We start from the raw sequence: 21000 nt of genomic DNA, 5'->3' as shown, positions 1-21000 counted from the left end.
ACACTTCTATTCACTTGTTTCACCGCTTTGTTTCTGCTTTGATGGATGGACAACAGTAGAGTGTCATGTATCTTCAGCCAGGGGGGGATCATCTGAATCCGGGCTTAGGTCAGTACACCCTTCCCGCCTGGCCATGCATCTCCCATTTATATCACGAGTCAAATCACCAGTATTGTTACATCCCGCTTCCGACTCTGTACGATGAGGTTACAACACAGCAAGATCTCGATCTCTTCCACAGTCAGCACGTGTTGGACTAGACTTTGAGCCTGTCGTCTACCACCTCAACCGACTCAACCCGCCTATCGCCTGGTGGTAACAAAGCAACCCCCTTTGACCCTCGACAGACTGACAATGGAACTTTCCGCCATTCCGCGTCCATTCCGCGTCCATGTAACAAGCCTTTGAGTGACCCAGCCGTGCACAATGGGCATTGAACAATGACTCGTGGCTTTCAGGTACAAAGAAGCGGGTACTCATAGACCATGGGATATGATTGCGGGAGAGCAACTGTACTGTTCATCACGGACTGCTGAGTAGCATCGAATGAAATAACTTTGCTGAAAATCCTTGATCTCGAGCATCTCCCTCGTCTTGTCCTTCTTCACGTTCATTTCCCTCCTTCTATTCGAATAAACTTCGAATGCTAGTTCGTCCCGTTCTTGAGTCTTCTTCCGCCAAGAACTTTTCCACCTCGAGTCTCGACACTCGACAGACAGACACTTGATAATTAAAGTCTGGCTACGAGAGCAAACATGATACCCTTCACACCCTTTGCCACGGCAGCAAGGCAGGTCTTTGCCTTCCTCTTCCTCCTCCTCACCACACTCACCCCCCTCGTCGCCTCCCATGCCATGATGACATTCCCCATCCCCTACGCATCCCCTCAACAAGGAAACGGTCCCATAAACGGCGCCTCCTTCCCCTGCCACGGCGGTGCGGGCGCCAGCCTCCAACTGCCCTCCTCCGGCTACAACGTGTTTCCCCTCGGCTCCAAACAGCCTCTCCGACTCATCGGAACCGCCGTCCACGGCGGGGGCTCCTGCCAAATCTCCATCACGTACGACAACCCGCCCACGCCCCAGAGCAAATTCAAAGTGATCAAGTCCATCGAAGGCGGCTGCATCGCCCGCAGCGAAGCCGGCAACCGGCCCGGCGCCAGCGCCGTCCAAGTCAACCCGGATTCCTACGAGTACAGCATCCCCGACGACATCCCCGCGGGCAACGGCACCATCGCCTGGACGTGGTTCAACAAGATGGGGTATCGCGAGATGTACATGGCGTGCGGGCCCGTGCAGCTGACGGGCGAGGAGAAGCCGGGAGCGAAAGAAACGTTTGAGAAGCTGCCGGATATCCTTGTGGCGAATCTTGATAATGGATGTGGTACCCCCGAAAATAGAGATATCCTGTTTCCTAATCCGGGGCGGAATGTGGAGAAGGCGAATGGAGCGACTGATGCTTTTGCTGCGCCTACGGGGCAGGGGTGTCAGAAGCCGACTGGTGGTGCCCTTGGTGGAGGTACCCTTGGTAGAGAAGCGGCGACTCCAACTCCAACTCCGGCTCCGTATCCCGTTGCTAATGGGACGGCAACTCCCATGATCGAGCGCGAGACAGGGGCTACGGGTACAGCGGGTACGGCCGCTTTTCCTGCGGCTGTCTCTGTGACTGGCGCGCCTGAAGTCAACATAAACGGAAGCACATCATTCCCAGCTGGTGTCTCTCGAGGTATCACCAAGCCATCGCTCGACGACGACCGCGTTCCAGTAGCGACTACACCCCCTACATATACTTCCAACACCATCCCCCCTTCAACCCTCTTAACCTCCACCATTCCTATCTCCCCCAAATCCATCATCAAAAAAAGGTCAGACGGCACCCTCCCCGAAACCGTCCCGCCCACTGGCGCCTGCCCCGCGTACCAAGACGGGTGGTACATCTGCCACCTGCCTCGCAACCAAAACTATGGGTTTGTTTACTACCGCTGCGCCTCGGGGAGGTGGACGGGCGCCATGCATGTGCCGGCCGGTACGCAGTGTACTATTAGGGGAGACAAGTATAATGCGTGGGTGAGACAGGCGCCGGAACGGGAGTTGACGCTGGAAATGTCGGCGGAAAATGATGATGATCCGTTGGTGATTATTCCGGTGACGGTGACGAAGGCGACGCCGAATGCGCCGATGCGGCCTACGGCGAAGTTGTGAGTGGATGGAGTTGGTGGATGGAGTTGGTGGAGTTGGTGAATTCAACGGAGGTGAATTAAAATAGGCTGGGAACAAAGAAAGGGTTGGTGGTGGGGAGTGGGTGGTGGTGTGTCAATGAAGGGTGGGGCAGTGAGTACAAAAGTGAAGACGATGACGACTACAGGCCTGAGTTGAAGCTCAAGAAGAGGAAGGAAGAAGAAAAGACCAAGATTCGTTCTCATCCAGGTTCCTCCTCCTCAACGACGACCACTAAAAAGCGACGACTACTACTACAGAAGGCAACACGAAGCACAACCTGGAACAGATCGCCTCGATAAAGTTGCTCACCCACTCAGAAGCCAAGAGACCAGAAGCCAGGAAAAAACGCAACAGAAGGCCGAGCGAACTGGAGATAACCACCACCACAAACATGACAAGAGGGGAAACGAGAACCAGGAGTGTGAATGATAATGATAATGAAATGACCACCTGCAATAAAGGCAGGAAAAGGGAGACGAGGACAATGCGTGGGGTATACGAGTGTATCGTGCAAAGAAGCTGAGAAGTAGCTCGCACGCATGAATGGGATAAAATTCCACAAGAGAGCGAGAAGAAGCGTAGGGGGAGGCTCAGTGGGGATGGTAAGAAGAAGTCCCTCTTGAGGATGGTAGGACGAATGCCTCTAATTAATGAGCACTTGACGATGAATGCGAGGATTGGGCCGGGTTACTTCTGGAAAAGGTAGGTAGGCAGGATGTGCCAGTGGATATTCCTGACACTGCGGGTCTGGGGGTAGGAATAAAAGGAAGGATGAGGATTATGTTAGGGTACATGATTTACTTTGTCCATTAAGGGAGGAGGAGCTTTGATGGGAGCAGATTGTCGGCTCTTCTTTACTTTGGTTTTTTCTTCTTTGCTGTACCTACCCTTTATTTACTTTCCATTGTATATTTCTTTAACAAACTGATTATTTTTTATTCATGATGGGGTGTCATTCTCGAAAACACATAAATTGATGTATGCGAGTTGAAACCGCGACGTTTTTATAAATGCATCAAATGCTGTCCTTTGTTCTTTTGGTTTGGGAGGTTGGAGATGTAGAAATGGACGATGTGTCTCAACCAACTCTGTGACAAGTACATGGAACCACCTCATGAATGTGTGTGCCCTTCATAGCATCGAAAAGTTCAGCGTCCATGCTGATGAGGTGCCTTGAGAGCGAGCACTTGAAGGCACGGTTAATTGTTTTGAGCGCTGGTATTGGGGGACATGATACAATCATAACGATTGCCGTATAGCGAGCAACTGGTAGAATACTGAGATAAATTAGAAGCCAGTTAGTACGGACAAAACCCTCGACATGATCTGAAACCATCGTCAAGCCCAAGAAAGGGGTGCAAAGGTCACGCAACATGAGAGGTACCAGACAGCGCAATGCAACGCGCATTATAGGGACTCCCAACTCAAAAACACAGGAAAGATGAACAGAAATATGAACAGCAGGCCAACATAATTCAGAATAATATGTCAGGATAGTAACGTTGTCAGGTATTGTAGAAGACGGTCGTTAATGTCCGAAATGTGCAAACAGTTCAGGCGTCAGTGGCATACATGGATCCATGGTTTAGCGCAATTTAGTACAATTTACTGCCGAAATGGCCGAGTGGTCTAAGGCGCTTGACTTAAGTTTGATTTTCTCCAATCTTAAGGTCTTCAAGTTCTCGCGAGAGAGCGTGGGTTCGAACCCCACTTTCGGCATTCTTTTTGTGATTTTTTTTTGTTGCTTCTGTTTTGAGCCTTCAATAGCGTGATCTTGATAGACGGTGGTGATGATGTTTTGTTCTTCTACTGCAGTCGTTTTGTTGCATTGTAGTTTACGAGTCATTTCCGATGTTTGCACCCGACTCGGAGACCCCGGCACCGGCTATGGATCGGATCTCTCCGGCGCCGTGGCGGTGCGCTTACTTACTTATCGGGGCACAAACTACCCCGCATTTCCGGTGGTGCCAGGATGCGGAGTCGGCGGTTTCCAGCCCGAGTTCGCAACAGCAAACTTCATTTCCAAGATCCAGCGTTCTACATTTCTTCACATATCTTCTCATCTTGCTTCTGCTATTTTCACAGTCTCTTTTTGATGTCCAATTTTGTGCGGCTGTCCCTCGTCTGACAGGATACGCCGCTCACCGCCGTCACGATTGTCACGACTTCATTTTCGTATCATGCCATGTATCACCACTTCCGACCTTCGTTACGCTCCAATTCTCTCTTCTTGCTTCTATCCTGGTGCTTCTCTCTAGGCTATCCAGTTGTCTCTCTACTCCGCTCGAGCTACCAGTAGTGGGCACTCACTGTTCTAGGCGGCTCGTCACTTCCCAACCCTCATCCTTCCTCCAACTCTCTCACTCATATCCTCACCTACAAGAGCGCTTTCAACACCTTTTTTTTTTCCACCCTCTCCGTCCTTGAAGTTTCTCTTCTTCAACGCCTGAATAATCTCCTTCGCTCCCCTCAACCCACTCCTCGCCGCTCCCTCCATGAAACCCCTCCACTCCTCTGCCGTCTCCGTGCCCGCAAAATGCACATTTCTGAACGGGTCTCTCATCGTCGCATCTCCCTTTCCCGGCCCATCATACTCCCAAGTCCTCAACAGCTCCTCCAATTCTTCCCCATCGCTCGGCAATTCCCTCGGGGGCGTAACCCCCATCCCCATCCACCATCTCACATTGTACGTAATCGGTGGTCCCGCACCTTCTTCTCTCTCCCTCTCTTTTTCCTCCTCCTCCTTCCAATTTAAGGACCCTTTCCTCGGCAATGGAATCTCCATCTCCAGGGCATCCATCCGCTCCTTGAACACTCTCAGCAAATGCATCCACACCGGACTCGCCTTCCAGCCACCCTTAATCTCCTCTGGCTTTTCATCATCCACCGGGTAGGTCTTGTCATACCATTTCCAGACTTCATACGCGTTCTCGCCTGCGCACCAGCAGGTTAAACTCCACACCTTCTTGTTTGTGTTTATCTTGCCACCACCTTTATCCTCACTCGTGTCTCTCACCCACGAAATCGGCCCGTCGAGATCCCGAGTAACCCGGCAGTCCATGGATCCCGACAGCCCGGCCTCGCGCCACCAGGGCTGGGAAAAGTAAAAGGTCACCGTGGTGAAGATGCCGTAGTTATTGTAGCGGCCGCTGTGGCGGTTGATGGAGGCGAGCTTGTGGGGAGGCAGAGGCGGGTGGAAGGTAAGGACTTCGGGGAGGTGGGACCAACAAGGGGAGTATAATGCGGGGGGTGTGGCGAGGAGGACCTTTTTGGCGTAGAAGGTTTTCGTGGTGGTGCTCGCGGTGGAGTCGCTATCGGAGGGAGGGGAGGTTTCGACTTTGCATGGGTGAAAGGGGTAGTAAATCTTGCTGATGGGGGTGGTTTGTTGGGTGATTGTGGTGGCCATGGTGGAGAGATGGATGCATCCCTCAGGAAGAAGGTCGGCTAGGCTGGTGATGAACGCTCGCGGTCCCTGTGGGACGCGGAAATGGTGGGCGCCGCCTCCAGGGGAGTCAGGGTGGAAGTAGAGGTTGGCAAGCCCGCCGCCGGAGGCGATGTGGTCGAGGACGTAGAGAGCCGAGACGCGGGCGGGGTCAGCGCTGAGGAGATAACTGGTGAGAAAGTGGGCTTCCTGATGGACCGCCTTGCTGTGGAAGAAATTAGCTTCCACGAGCTCGAGGAAGGAGACCGCGTCGAGAAACAAGGCGTCGGGGCCATGCCAGGTTTCAGAGAGATCGGAGATGCGGCGGTAGAACTTCTGGATTGCGGGGTCTTCGATCAGTGACCTGAATGAAAGTTGGTACTCTTCAGGTGGCCAGACGGCTGTTTCAAGCGCCGGGATGGTTTCGGAAACTTGGGGGCTGTCTTGAAAACCGTCATAACGCTGTTGGAGGTCCAGTCCCTCCTTGTGCTGCTTGGTGAGGTCGATCTTGAAGTCCTTGGCTAGAGAGAGCATCTCGGTGTGGGTGTCGCCTATGAACGTGATCCTGGTCGTATGACGAGAAAAAGTTGTGCAACACTGACCACCGGCACGGTTGCTCTCTTCGAGGACAGCGATTGTGAGGCCTGCTTTGTGCAGTTCGACAGCTGCTCTTAAGCCGCTTAGGCCAGCGCCGACTATGACCACGTCGACTTCAACCTCGGAGTCGAGAGCTGAGTCGGAATCCATCATAAGATGGGTGTTGATATTGTCGAAAAGAGCCGTAAGCTAAGGATGGGTAGGTATACTGCAATGACACAAATGAGCTGGGTATAAAAAGTGGTGGAGGGATTTGTGGTGGGAAGAGAAATAAAGGAGGTAAGTCTATATGCTTCGAGGTTGCAGTGTCAAGTCATAGAGGTTTACCGGTTCGGCTGGAGGTGAACCTGAAGGTCTATCGCGAGGACTCTTCACCTGTCCCAAAAGGCAGGTGAAGGGTTGCGAAGGAAGTGTCATGATAGCGGTTGCCTTGTTTGTGTTGTGTCATTGCTGGTCAACCTTGGCTGGAAGGACAACCCAACACGAGCGGGTTGTTGGCTGTTGCCGTGTTGGCCCTTGAGCCCGGTCCCATTCACAACTTCCAAATTCGGCATTTCAACCACCTATCCGACCTCGCCGAGGTCGTTTTATCTGGCTTCCGCCTTTTCCCTTCCAGACATCTTCGAGTAATACAGCTCGGTATCTTGGATGAAATGGCGGAAAGAAGAATATTCCATTGTCAAAATGTTGATATCCATCGCAAGCGAACTTGGTCAATGGACTTAGAATAGTTAACAAGAAGCCGAGAGCATCTTCAATGGAATTCATTGAAGTACCTAGGAATATGACGGACACGAGCTTCCATCATTGCTGCCTCGACTTGGACATATCGATGTAGACGTAACATGGTAAGCATCGTGAGGATTCGACAAAGAAGTCGGTTACGGGTAAAATTTCGGTATGAGAGAAAACAAGACAAAGAACGCCAAGTTTTCTCCGAACCAACCACAGTTAGCTGTTTGGTTGAAATGTGTTGAAAACGAAAAGGGTAGGAAGTTCACCGATGATGGTGAAGAGAGAGAGACTGAAGGAAAATGTACCCGATGAGCTGCCGTTGGGTTAAGGTCTGGGCTAAGTACTTGCAGTAGTAGCACTGTGATGTATGGAAACGGGTACGGGTGGTCTTTACATTGGATTACAGACGGCGGAATCTCCACAATTTACGGAGCCCAAAACGGCGGGGCCAGGAAGTTCGTTGTCGTTATAGGTCCACTCCGGATCTCGACTACACGGCATGTAGTTCAGACTACATGACAAGAGCAAAATAAAGTGAGCTACTTATAGTAATAAGAGATTGAAGCTCAATCAGAGTGCGCCTCCCTGTCCAAAACGCAGCTATATGATCGTTCATCATCTGCTGACTGTTGAATCGTAAACTGAAGCCTTTGAATGTTACATACACAGCACTATGGTGGGTAACTTACCCCGCGTTTCACAAGTACTGCGTACATACATCCGTCTGGTCTGTGCGGACCGTTCCGTTTGATCAGCTGCACACTCATGCACAGCACCTGATCCAGCAAGACATCCATCTCACTGCGCCGGCGCCTGCCATCCCGTCTCCCCTCCCTGGGCTGGGGCTTCGGACTCCTGACCGGGAATCGGGTGGGCCTGTTGTACACTAACACTACGTGACCCACTGCACTGTCCCACTATGGACGCTACATACCTCTACGGTACATGGTCGTGGTAGGGCAGCAGCAGATGCCCAACAATGGCCTCTCCGCTAACAGTGACCGCCTAACCTGCTGTAACAGCGTAGGTAAACAGCAGGCATGAACCTGGAACATGGAAATGGCAACCACCGGGAACGTCACTGTCAGCCTCAACCTAACTCAACTGAAGGGAACCACTCATCACGCTCGAGGACGTCGGGCGGGTGACCAGCAGGGCATCTCCGCCTCCCGTCTTTCACTCCTTCAATCAACGAAGAACCACCACCACCACCACCACCACCTCCTTCGACACATACTTCAGTTTCCATCACACAAAGTTCCCTCGGCGTCGTCGCCTCTTCTCACCATTCTCCCTCCATCCGGGAAAACATCACCAGGTTCCTGGCCAGGAGGAACTGGGGCATGGTTATTGAGTGCCCTCTCACAACCAACTTCCCAGCCCAACATAAAATCGACACACTCACTGCCTGCATCATCATCATCCTCATCATCGCCAGCCACAGACAGCGTCATTTTTGTCATTGACGTCGTTCTTCGCACATTTCCCTTGAATTAATCTGCCACCATGTCGGCCAGACCATCAAAACGGGCCAAAACCGGCCACAGCCCTCTCCGTGTCACCCGCATTCAACCACACCGACAATGTGCTAATCGCCCCCCTCGGTTTTGGCGCTTCCTGGAACTGCCCGCCGAGGTCCGCAACATGATTTACTCGCAACTGCTCACCATCCCCACCGCCGCCGACGTGGCCGGCGTCTGGGAATCCCAGCCCCGTCTTGACCTGAGTCTCTTGTACGTCGACAAGCAGATATCCCGTGAGGCCGCCTTTGTCCTGTACAGTAAAAACACCTTTGTCTTTCTCGAGCCCTGCGACGAGCACCGGGACGACTCTCCGGACGCCCAGGACTGTGCCCGCCACCGCAGCTGCAACTGGCTCCGCCTGATAGGTCCCAACAACGCCCTGTCGGTCCGCAACCTGCACATCCGCATCCGCGCCGAGCGCTCCTCGCGCCCAGACTCGTACTACTCGGACTTGATCCTCGCCCTGTCCGGCCTGGCACCCAACCTGACCCGGCTGGCCGTCATTGCCGAGAAGCACGCGATGCAAACACGCCCCGTCACCATCCCCGCCGGGCCCGCCGGTTCATTAACGGGAGGACACCAGCAGGTCTTGGAGATGCACTGGAACCGCCAGTGGGACCCCAACCACGTCACGCCCATCAACACGTGGACCCTGTACCAGATGCGCTTCGGCCTGCGCAAGTTTCCTAACTTGATGAACTTGGTCCTGGCCGGCTTCGAGCAACCCGGCCAATTCTTCATACCCATGTGCCACTTAATTAACAGGAACAGGCGCTGCAGGATCCACGTCGTGAGGCGGACCGTCGCTAGCAGGAGTTGTAGGAAACACCCCAACTTTTCGACGCTGTGGAATGAGCTGCCTGTGTTGGACCAGAAGGGCAGGCCCATTCCTAAACCCGAGAAAAAGAAGGGTGGCGGCGGTGCGTGTGGAAGCGGCGGCGGTAATCTGACTGCTGATGATGCTCAGGCCACTACTACTACTGGTCAGAGTAGTGTTGCAGGTCAGCAGAATGCTGCTGCTGCCGCTGGTGGTGGTCAGAATGCTGCTGCTGCTGCTCAGAATCAGGAGGAGGATGATGGTGATGCTGCTTCGGACGATGGCTGGCAGGATATCGAGGCTCTTGCAAGTGATAGCGGAGCTGAAGAAGACGACGAAGGCGAGGAAGACGACATGATCATCTAGTAGTGTGCGTGCGGATTATGGTGGTGCATCGCCAGGCACCAACATGTCTTTGCCGACTCTTGTCTTGACGGCGACAACCCCCTGGTTCAACAAATTGTACGAGTGCCATTCATCCCAAGGGAGGGGACTTGCTGTCATCTGGACTGGCCACCAAAACGGACGAAGTGGAGATTGGGAGTGATTCAAGAAAACACATGGCATGGTGGTTTCGACGAGGTGTTATGATGACATTTACAACAAGCGGCAAACAACTGGACTTGCACCTTTTTTTTTCGGTCAGCGATGCTGCGAACCGTTCGGCAATTCGGTATTTTTTTCCTCTTTCCTGGCTCCAAGTTTGAAGAGCCTGATTCGACCTGACCAACACAGCACCATGTGTGGTATATATATATATCCAGACGAGGCGGGCTGTTTGCTGCATTTCGACTAACCCGTGCAACGAAACTTGACGACGACATTTTCTCTTATTTTTTGTCATTGAGGGAATCAGGCGTTCTTCCGGGCGGCGGGATTTCTTCTTCTTTTTTTTTTTTTTTCTTTCTTGTCAAACATCGGTTTTTCGGTGCCACACAGCACAGTGCCGGGACATTATATATGCCTTTGAATCCTTCCATTTGTTGGAAGGGCGTCCTCTAAGAGGATGATCGAAACTACACCCGACTCAAAAGCCAGGAGCAACCAGACAAGTGGAAACACAGAACAACAACCACAACAACAGCGTTTCAGGTTGAAAACGGAACTGGTCGGCTTGTTTGACCACCGAAAGAAAGTATATATATATATATTGTACGTCCGAGATTGCTTACACCAGGACTTGTTAGTGATGAGCGGAGCAAAAGCAGGCAAAGACTTTATTTTACTCGCAGCAGAAGCAAACAATCGCATGGATGGGAGACAGATACTTGTCAAGGCACGACAGTAGTTTTAGGAACTCGTAATAAAAGCGACATACACACAAACAAAAAACAATCCGCGTCTGATATCCAAACGATATAACCAAGTTCAGCCATCGGGTATGATCTCCGAAAAGGAAAAGGGGAAAAAAGCCACTCGTCATCGCGGCGAAACCTTCACCAAGGACTCCCAACCGCCCTCCAAATCAAAATCTACATCTCATCAGGCCCCAGAAGCACCGCACGCTGGTACAAGCTCAACTTATTGGGGCCTCCACAATACTCAGTCTCACTTCCAGCGCACAGCTGCTCACACTGGCTATCATCAACCTCTTCAACATCATCACCACCATTCAACTCATTTCCGCAGTAGCACTCGCTCTGGAACTCCAGCCCAGCATACAGGAAACCCCCAGTGTTGCAAAACGCCACGCAAGTCTCGACAGTCATGTCATTTCTCCTCAACGTCGGTCCCGTCAAGGTCCTCTGCACCACATCATCCCTCATGCACGCTCGGTAGTTCCAGTTTTGCAAGCTCGCAAACTCAGGGTCCAACGGGCCCAAGTTCCGTGCTCCGCTGACGAGACCGTTCCAGTACACCGACAGCCGATTGGCATCGCCGCAAGTAGTCGCGTTCGTTGCGTCGCCTCCGCACCGCATTGAACATTCTCTGTCGGGAACCAGGAAAGCTCTAGCGGGATAGTCGCCTTCGTTATCGGAGTCGTTGCCATCATAGAGCTTGGTCCCGCAGAAACACTGGCTGCCGTACTCGGTGCCGAAATAAGGGTATCCATCCTCCTGACAGCTCAGTCGGCACTCATCAAGCGTCATCTCGGCATCGTACATGACTGTACCCGTCAGACTCTTCTCGCTCGGCACGGGCGAATCGGTATAACAGCCCTGGTATGCGTAGTCCCCGACATCGGCTGGCATGACCATCTGCCTCCCATACACATTGATCCTGTTGCCCGCACCGCAGATCTCGTCACCAGCTCCGGCGCAAGTCATGCTGCATTCCGTCTCGGGAACCTGCTGCGCGGCATCAGGCAGGGACACGCCACACCAGCATTCGCGACCGTACTCGACGCCAAAGTAAGGGAAAGACAAGTCGGTGCAGTAGGCAGCGCATTTTTCGGCTGTCAGGGTATCGTCCCCTAGCAGAGAATTGGGGAGTAAGCGCGGCGACGACTCGCGGTAGCAGCCGAGGTAATCGAACCCTCGAACGTTGGCCACGCGAGGAGGGCGGTACAAAGCGTTGGTGTACACTTCGATGCGGTCACCGGCGCAGGGGAACGAGCATTGTGCGTCGTCGACCTTGGCGGCGACAGTAGAGGGGGAAGTGGGACTGAATCCCGAAGTGGAAGAGGCGCACCAGCATTCGCGACCGTATTCGACGCCGAAGTTAGGGGAGGAAGAACCGCAGAAGATGGCGCAGGAGTCAAGTGTGAGAGTGTCGGAGGCGGTGAAAGAGGTCGGGAGAAGGCGGGAGGTGGGGGAGTCGTCGCGGTAGCAGCCTAGACGGTTGCCTGGGTTGGATGGGGGGTTGGCTGTGATGGAAGAGTCCGAGTCGTCATCATCGTCGATGTCGGCGGCAGCGGGGGAATTGGTGGTAGTGTTTTGTTGGCGTTTGAAGAGAGTGGGAAAGTGGGAGCGGGGCTTGAGGAGGTTGAGGTTGGCGTCGACTGCTTTGGAGTTGGCGTTGCTGTTGGTGTTGTAGGGGAAGGCGGCGATGGAGGAGACGAGGAAGGGGAGGAGGAACGCTCCTTGGAGGAGAACGGAGCGGGATGAGGGCGCCATTGTTGGCAGTCGTTTAGGTGATAAACGTCTATGAGATGAGGGCAGGGCACCTTTCTCTGAAAGGGTAAAGACTGGTAACTGAGATGATGATGCCTCTGTTGTGTCTGTCAGCAAGGAGGAGGAGGAAGGTATGGCGCCAGCGTGGTATTTATACCGGCCCTTGGTCTGGTGATCCAGGCCTTTGCCGCGTTGTTTATCAGAAAAGTTTACCGGAAAATCCTGGCTGCATTGGCATAGCTCACCGAGTGTAAGTGGCGCTTACAGAAAGCATGCCAGCGCGGTCTGATGATGAGGTTGTGATTGCCTCTTGGAGTCTAGGGCTTGGGAATGGGGTGGGGAGGCGAACACCTCGGAGAAGTGAAGCCGAAAGATTGAGGCTTGTAGGTGACTCGGCATAGTGCTGGGAATGTGGGCGGCATTTTGGGACTCAATCTCACATTCTCGCATTCCATGAGTTTATGGCCCGATGTCAGGCACAGGGAGCGATAAAGGGGTAGCTTTGGGTGTCTGTCTTGGCGGTTAATGTGATGATGGATGTGGCATACACACTCGGCTCTCATGACCGAATAGTCAGCTTGCCAAACGTCAGAGAGGCAATTCAGAAGTAAATCTCAACCTGAAAGTGGTGTACGACTGAGATGTTGACGTGGGGTGGATTATTCGACTATGGTGTCGCTGGAATGTGCCTTGCCCTGAGGGGAAAGGCTCTGAGGGCGAAGTGGCTAAGACAAGATCTGAACTCCCGAATTCCTGTGGCTATATTTCACTATCGTGATGCCGCGATGGAATGAGCAAGTCTGAGTTGCATGGGACATAACACATGTTGTCAGGGCGGGATAATCACGAGTAATCTAGCAGTGCAGATGGCCGGTGGATGGCCGGTGTCATGACTGAGCAGTTTGCCATAACCATAGGTCTCGCAGACTTCAGGAGAGCTGGGGCGGAAGTATGTGTTGACATAATTCAAGAGATCAATCTATCTTGGCTGGTTGCCCCTACAGGAAGAGGGATTAAAGCGAGGGAACCTCGTAGTCTAAAATGAACACAGGACTTTGATAGTGGCGGATGACGACTGCCTCACGATGGTTAAATTGAAGCTGCGAACTCGCAGTTGCTACGCCTGGCATGACCAAACCCTCCGACTTCGTATGACGGAAAGGAGCATCAGGTGAGCTGGGACGGGCCGAAGAAGATGACAGGAATATAATGCTTCCGGAGGAGTAATTCACTAGACGCTCCGTCTGAATCAAAAAGCAGTCTCGGTAAGTTGAATGACAGAGTGATTACGCGCATCACACGAGAGGAGGAACAAGTGGACAGGTCTCGTATTGTATAGGTCATCATTGCCGATCTACATTGACAACTTGAACTCAATCCGTCTGCTTCGTACCCAACACTTCCTGAAGTGAAGCTGTTGGGCGGCAAAATAGCTATCATCTGTCTAGCATTTAACCCCGACAATCTTGCCATCCCACGAAAAGACCCGAGCTCGTGGCAAATTCTCTCCTGTGAATGTTGACAGTCCAGCAACTGATAAGTAAACATCGACGCCTTTGTATGCCTACCACTCGAGGTATGTGCCAGTTATGGTTCCTCTCTCCGCAATCGCGGGATATAAGGTGACGACCTCAATTCCGGGCCTGGTTTATCTTCTTTCCCCATCGAAAAGTTCCAATCCAGTGATATCAACAAGGGCCTCAACGCTTGTTTGAGGCTACCCATGGATGATAGTACCCACGGGAAACTATTTGGATACACATTCCTCTCTTTCTCCTGTCTATAAGCGTAGACCATTTATAACACACCGGTCTTCAGACCACAAAGCAAACTCATACAAAGCAACAGGTATAGCAAGGTATATCCCACCTCAACTCCGACAACAACAAGATAAACACCAAATCCTTCCCATCTGTACAAACACCGTATTTTTCCATCCATTCATCCTTTGCACATTTTGCCCACATACTTTCTAGACTTCCCTCTCAAGCTTCATATGTCCCTATAGGCGTCGGCGCCCTCTCACTCACCGGCGTCGCCACCCCTCCATTCGCATTCGTCCTAATGCTCAACTCGGGCCTCTGACCACCATGACCCTGGCTCATCATCTGCGTCGTCACCTGCGAATTAGCCGCCGTAGCCGTAGCCATCTGCTCCTTATTCTCCAAATTGACGATAATCTCCATCGCCTGATCCAGCCTTTCCTTCTCGACCCTCAGCTCTCCGCGCTTGCGCTCTGTTTCGGGGCCCTCGCTCATCAGTCTCATAAAGATCTCCGGCCCCGATCCAAAAGTGCGGCTGTACAGACCGAGTTTCTCGTGCAGGTAGGTATCAATCACGGAGGCGACTCTGGGTAAAAGGCCCGACATGATGTGAATAGCGACAATATCAATGAAACGGCTGGCTGCCGTCAGATAGTAGCCGCGCACATAGGCGGCGACCGTAATTTCTTGGTCGTAAGGGTCGGGTCCAATGACTTTGAGCTCCTTGGCCATCTTGGCTTGCTCTTGTACCAGCTCCTCCTCCGTCAGCTCCTCCATCTTACGAATGGCTGGGGATTCGCCGGTTCGGACCGCCATGCGGAGGAAGTGGCGGTGGCGCTCTAGGATGCGCTTTTCTGCGGCTTTGTTGCGTTGGAGCGCATCTTCATCTTTTGTGAAGATTCTCTGCGTCTCGAGATTATATATGAGGTTCAATTGGTTCCGAACCTCCTCCTTATGTTTCTCCATAAAGTGTTTCATGTGCTCGACTGACTCACGGTAAACGGCCCGGTTCTTGAGGTTGGAGAAAGCGTTATCGAGAATTTTCATGACCTCGTTTTGGAGAAATTGGATGGTGTGGTTCACAAAATTCTCGAGGTGAGGACCCCAGGTTCTGGCTGCCTCGGTGTAGAGCGGCTCGTAGACGGAGGCCGATACAAGCCCAGGCTGGCCAGGTATGGCGCTCCGTCTAATGATCGTGCGAAGCTCCATCAGGTTCTTGGAGCGAGGAGGGGGTCCGCCGCCAGGTCCGGGAGAGAAGGGGAAGTTTCCGGGACCTGGGGTACCCCGCATGGTGGCAGATGTCGACGGAGACATGATCATGCGGTCGCTATCCTCGACCTTGATTTGGCCACGGCGTTTAGAAGGCGTCATAGCGATATCATGTACCATGGACCTCTTTCTGGGAGTCTGTCCCAGTGGAGCCGGAGTGGTCATCGGGCTGTTATCGTCGATAGTAATCACGTCCGGCTCTTTGACGTTGAATTTCGGTTTGCAGCCGAGAATTCTCTTCTTGAACGGCTCAGCAAAAAGGCAGTCCCATTGACTCATGAACTCTTGTTGCAGTACACGGGTCTTGACGTTGGTCGCGAATTCCGCCAAGCTGCGCATGATCTCCATCTCAGGATTCGGCGGGGGATTGGGGTACTTTTCGAGCTGCTCCTCAATCCTGAGCAGACGGTTGTAAACCTTTTGCTTGACTTCGGGGAGACTGAAACAAAACGAGTCAGCATCAGAGCCACACCACGAGATGTCACCTTGGGGAAAATAGGGAAGACTTACACCTTGGAGAATTCACGGCCAAGAGTGATGGACAAGAACTCTTTCAACTTCTCGATACCACACCTATCACGGTATTTCTCAAAAATCTCTGGCCACTGGCCCATAGTCGCTGAGTCCGCAGTCCTGTTGAAGAAAGCCTCTTCAAATTTGTTCTGCTCGTCCAAGTCACTACCTTGGCGAGATGTGATGAAGTAGCCCAAACCTGTGTGATGGGCCTTATCGTTCAGCATCGAGAGCCAAGAGGAAAAGCCGTTGGTCTCCCTAGGCAAAAGGTCCGCCTTGGTCATGACGCCAACGCAGCGATCCTCTGCGTTCATTTCTTGAATCAGCTTGAAGGCGAAGCTGTTCTCGGCATCCTGGTTCATAGGCACTGCCCAGAGGATGATGGCATTCTGGCGGGAAATGTATTCGCATGTGAGGTTGCGAACAACTCGCTCCAAGAATCTATCCTCAGCGCGCTTGGCAGTGATAAAGACACCCGGAAGATCATAGAAGTTCAAGTCAGCAAGGTCAGGACCCTTGACCTCGAGGGCGACCGTGTTGGGTGAAAATTGGGCTTCGCTGTGGGCCTCCTTCTCTTTGATCCGATCCAGATGCTCGCGGCGAGCGGCGTCAGATTGTCCACTCTCATTCTTGAGACGGGGAACGAAAAAGCGGTAAGGCGTGCTAGGATTGAGGATGGCAACCTGAGCACAGCGGAGGAGGGTCTCAATTTCCTCGGCATCGAAGCGGTCGCGAATCGTCTTGAATTCCTTGCGAGTCTGTCGACTTGGGTCCAACTTTACCCAGGGTGGGAACCTGTCGCGATCGGTGACATCCTGGAGAGTGATAGGATGGTTGCGCGGGACAAAGGCATAGTCCTCCTTGAGGAACACACGGCATGACCATTCGTCGGCACGGGAAATGCGGATATGGATTGGGCATCTCGTGCAGGTTCCGCTGCTTCTTGGAAGACTGAGGCCAGCAATGGCTGACATCAAACTCGACTTTCCGGAGGATTGATCGCCCACGAGAACAAGCTCTGGGAGGCTGACGACATGTTGAATGCCTCTTGCTTGGAGTTCGCCCAAGGCATCGTTGATATCCTTGAGCTCTTGGCCAAAATCCTTGAGTGCCTGGCCGGGGCCAATAAACGACCGATCCATGTTGACGAAGCTCCGGGGTGTAGGAAGGTCCTGCTCCACGACTTCGGTCTTGGTCTTCACTTCCATCAGCATGCATTCATCATCCTCGTCTTCACCGTCGACGTCCATGTCGCCAATGACCGACGCGCCAGGCGCAAGTCTGGTGTCCACGCTAGCTGTGACCATGTTGTTAGTTGGTTATCACATAATAAATGAGGAGATCTGGACTTGACTTACGGGCATCTGACCGCTGCATGCGTCTCTCAACTTCCGAGTGTGCCACCGTCGAGTTATCGTCCTCGTCAATCCTAGCGAGGCCCGAGTTCGGCATGGGCTGCTGGAAACCAGGTTCCCGCTTGATGCGGGCATGTTGATTTGCGCGGCGCATGTTTGTTTGAGTCTATCGAATGCGTCAGGATATCGTGACAGAGAAGAAAGAATAAAGCAGCAAGTGATGGAAGGAAAGGTGAAAGTGATTATCATAAACTTACCATGATAAACACTAGACTCACCCTTTGGAAATGCGATTCAGCAAGGAATCATGGAAACCTCAGATCCAGCTGAGGCCGATTACACCATCGACCAGACCAGTTCGTGATGATTATCTCTTGGTGACAACAAGGGAGTGATAATTACAGTACGGGTCTGAGTGTATTTCGACGGGGACGAGTGAAGCTCTGGATGGAGGAGTTGTTGTGGTGAAAGATGGTTGATTTGTGACGGTGGGTTATTTGGCGATAGAAGGTGTAAGTGACCGGGAGTATTTCCAACGACCAGACAAGATGGAGGGGTCGATGGGAGAAGAAAAAGAAAAGAGGCAGCGGTCCAATCTCGACGACGAGAAGGTGAGAGAGGCAGGTCTCGGGTTAGACTCCTCTTGGTGCTAGGCACTGCTAGGGAAAGCGGGGTAGATGTGAGACAGCCCTAACAGATTCGATCTTGGTGAGGAGGAAGCAAGGTGGGAGGGAGGAAGTGAGGTTGTGTCGGGTGTTGCAAGGGAAACGGATATCAAAGATTCGCGATAAGAATCCCAATCCATCCAAGTGTGCCTGGATTATTTGTATGATGGGCGTATTCACTCCCGTCCGATGTAAATTACCCGACCCTTGCGCTTTGCAAACAATGGGCAGCCCCTCTATCACGGTTGCTACAGCAAACTCAGGCGGGGAGTGGTGACCTTTTGTGGTTGACCTATTGCCGAGTGTCCAATGACAGCAAACGCGTGTTCGTCGCGACTCTGAAATCTGCCACTTTACGCGACCCCAGCGAGCCTGGCCAACCCTGCCGGTCTGCCTGTAAGTATCAGTGTAGATTTGGATGGTGGTCCAATGAGAGAGACCGTTTGGACACTGAACCACTGTAGGTCTGTACGGAAATGGCAAGATAGCAAACACATATTGCATCACATGGAGAAAGCGCAGGTATCAAGCAATTGAACAAAGGGTAGGTATATGTAGAGGTAGGGAATCTCAACTAGTAACCTTAGGTGCTTTCATTGGTGACTTTGCTGGGGTCCTGTCATCGGTTTGGACTGTTGATGCTGACGATGACTTTCTGCCACTGCCTGCCAGACTTTTCACATTTTCGACCGTTGGCTTACGTCTGAGCACGTTGCCGGCCGCAATATGTACTTGGCCCCACCAAGAAGGACAAAGTGGGGAAGAAGCCAATCTGCAGTGGGTGCCAGGGCAGTTCGAGGCCGTACCCGCGCCCGGCCCCTGTCCTCCAAAAACAGAGTTGGGTGTTCACGTGGGGCACCGCCGCCCGTGAGACTGACCGGGGACTGCAAGCTTTGGTTCAGGGGATTTGGGGATGGAGAGCTAAAGCGAGCTCGTGTAGCAGTGGTGGACCTTGACGGGAAGCAGCCCAGTTACACCATTGACCGCAGCACCATACACAAGTGGGCGTACGACATCCCGTTTTCGAGACGACTAATTAAACACTTGTGTTAATCTCTCCGTCTCTTTTCTCTCTCTCTCTCTTTTTTACACATCTACCGTCTCTTTCATATCCCAAGTCAACCATTGTATCAACCACATACATCTATTGGGAACCCATACACAACAATGTCTCTCCAGGTCCCTTACCACACCAAAGCCAACGGGGCTGCTGCTGGCGGCGCAACCAAGGCCGTCATCCTGGTGAGTGTTTCCAGAACCTCCTTGGCTTACGGAACACCTCCTTCACCCCGAGTCCTGTAGCCATGATTGGGGTAGAGGTAGCTCCGTCCGAGACAAAGCAAGCAAAAATGTTGACATCTATAACCCAACTCTAGGTCGGCGGTGCCTCGCGCGGTACTCGCTTCAGACCCCTTTCCCTCGATGTCCCCAAGGTAAGTCTTTGAACGCCCCCCCAGGCTATATCCTGCAAGTCACTTTCCACTAACGGCGGTCTCACCGACAACCAACTAGCCCCTCTTCGACGTTGCCGGCCACCCCATCATCTGGCACTGCCTAACCGCCATTGCCAAAGTCCCCTCGATCCACGAAGTCTACCTAATCGGCTACTACGACGAGTCCGTCTTCCGGGACTTCATCAAGGATGCCGTCCACGAATTCCCCCAGCTGACCATCAAGTACCTGCGGGAGTACCAAGCGCTGGGCACCGCCGGCGGCCTGTACCACTTCCGCGACATCATCCTCAAGGGCCGTCCGGAGCGCCTGTTCGTCCTCAACAGCGACGTGTGCTGCTCCTTTCCCTTGGGCGAGATGCTCCGCCTCTTTGAAGAAAAAGACGCCGAGGCCGTGATCCTGGGCACCCGCGTGGCGGAAGACGCAGCAACCAACTTTGGCTGTATCGTGTCGGACGCGCACACGCGCCGCGTGCTGCACTACGTCGAGAAGCCCGAGAGCCACATCAGCAACCTGATCAACTGCGGTGTCTACCTCTTCGCCACGGAAGCCATCTTCCCCTCCATCCGCACGGCCATCAAGCGCCGCACCGACCGGCCTAACCGCTTGATCCGCTACCCGTCCGCCGAGAACCTCGAGTCCTCCTTCTTCGCCCAGCAGGCCGCCGACGAGGACGACGAGGAATCCGAGAAGCGCTCCGAAGTCATCCGTCTCGAGCAGGACATTCTCTCCGACATGGCCGACTCGAAGCAATTCTTCGTCTATGAAACCCAGGATTTCTGGCGGCAGATCAAGACGGCCGGGTCCGCCATCCCCGCCAACGCGCTGTACCTGCAGAACGCGTGGCAATCGGGCTCCTTGGAGCTGGCTCAGCCTCAGCCGAACCACATCATCGCGCCCGTCTTCATCCACCCCACGGCCCGCGTCGACCCCACCGCCAAGTTGGGTCCCAACGTCAGCATCGGTCCCCGCGCCGTGGTGGGCGCTGGTGCCCGTGTCAAGGAGTCGATTGTGCTGGAGGACAGCGAGATTAAGCACGACGCTTGTGTCCTGTACTCCATCATCGGCTGGAACAGCCGCGTGGGTGCCTGGGCCCGTGTCGAGGGTACGCCGACGCCCGTGACGAGCCACACGACGAGCATCATCAAGAATGGCGTCAAGGTGCAGGCCATTACGATTTTGGGCAAGGAGTGTGCCGTTGGTGATGAGGTGCGCGTGCAGAACTGCGTGTGCTTGCCGTTCAAGGAGTTGAAGAGGGTGAGTTTATATTCTGTGTTTCCATCAAGACAATTATCCATAACGTCGAGACTAACAAATTTTCACAGGATGTTGCCAACGAGGTTATCATGTAGAGGTGACGAGATAGCAGGTGTCAAAAGATCTGACGCGAATGGATGGATGGATGACAAGATACCACTGGAGCCGAAGCCGCTTCAAACTTAATCAAAAAGAACTAATGCAATATCAGCCGATGTTTGGCAATCTACCATCAGACTCACTGTATCTCGCTGCGGGAAAAAGGCCGCGTAGCTAGATACATCACAGATAGCCCAGTTGGAGCACATTCCCACGGCCAGAGAAAAGTTCAACAGTACTGATAACATTTTGCGTTTCTTCC

At 53.0% G+C, this 21000-nt stretch overlaps 6 protein-coding genes across 6 annotated transcripts; 3 read left to right on the top strand and 3 right to left on the bottom strand.

Annotated features, from left to right (window-relative positions):
- Positions 1 to 755: 755 nt before the first annotated feature.
- Positions 756 to 2201, top strand: NEUTE1DRAFT_141028 (uncharacterized protein; the record flags this gene model as incomplete). Its single annotated transcript, XM_009856368.1, has 1 exon — positions 756 to 2201. One exon carries the CDS (start codon positions 756 to 758, stop codon positions 2199 to 2201), a length of 1446 nt encoding a protein of 481 aa, XP_009854670.1.
- Positions 2202 to 4164: 1963 nt separating this feature from the next.
- On the bottom strand, positions 4165 to 6654 carry NEUTE1DRAFT_104169 (uncharacterized protein; the record flags this gene model as incomplete). The annotated part of the gene is made up of 3 exons (XM_009856367.1): positions 4165 to 4256; positions 4632 to 6426; positions 6565 to 6654. The coding sequence occupies 3 exons, from the start codon at positions 6652 to 6654 to the stop codon at positions 4165 to 4167; spliced, it is 1977 nt and encodes a 658-aa protein (XP_009854669.1).
- A 1824-nt stretch (positions 6655 to 8478) lies between these two features.
- On the top strand, positions 8479 to 9678 carry NEUTE1DRAFT_141026 (uncharacterized protein; the record flags this gene model as incomplete). The annotated part of the gene is made up of 1 exon (XM_009856366.1): positions 8479 to 9678. The coding sequence occupies one exon, from the start codon at positions 8479 to 8481 to the stop codon at positions 9676 to 9678; it is 1200 nt and encodes a 399-aa protein (XP_009854668.1).
- A 1106-nt stretch (positions 9679 to 10784) lies between these two features.
- On the bottom strand, positions 10785 to 12368 carry NEUTE1DRAFT_124925 (uncharacterized protein; the record flags this gene model as incomplete). The annotated part of the gene is made up of 1 exon (XM_009856365.1): positions 10785 to 12368. The coding sequence occupies one exon, from the start codon at positions 12366 to 12368 to the stop codon at positions 10785 to 10787; it is 1584 nt and encodes a 527-aa protein (XP_009854667.1).
- Positions 12369 to 13693: 1325 nt separating this feature from the next.
- Positions 13694 to 17419, bottom strand: NEUTE1DRAFT_88343 (uncharacterized protein; the record flags this gene model as incomplete). Its single annotated transcript, XM_009856364.1, has 3 exons — positions 13694 to 15836; positions 15908 to 17207; positions 17269 to 17419. The coding sequence occupies 3 exons, from the start codon at positions 17417 to 17419 to the stop codon at positions 14351 to 14353; spliced, it is 2937 nt and encodes a 978-aa protein (XP_009854666.1).
- Positions 17420 to 18968: 1549 nt separating this feature from the next.
- On the top strand, positions 18969 to 20988 carry NEUTE1DRAFT_118303 (uncharacterized protein; the record flags this gene model as incomplete). Its single annotated transcript, XM_009856363.1, has 4 exons — positions 18969 to 19172; positions 19307 to 19363; positions 19443 to 20639; positions 20708 to 20988. 4 exons carry the CDS (start codon positions 19098 to 19100, stop codon positions 20732 to 20734), a joined length of 1356 nt encoding a protein of 451 aa, XP_009854665.1.
- Between the last annotated feature and the right edge of the window lie 12 nt (positions 20989 to 21000).

This window comes from Neurospora tetrasperma (assembly GCF_000213175.1).
Source record: "Neurospora tetrasperma FGSC 2508 unplaced genomic scaffold NEUTE1scaffold_6, whole genome shotgun sequence".
NCBI classification, from domain to species: domain Eukaryota; kingdom Fungi; phylum Ascomycota; class Sordariomycetes; order Sordariales; family Sordariaceae; genus Neurospora; species Neurospora tetrasperma.
This window is presented reverse-complemented; position numbering and strand designations above follow the sequence as displayed.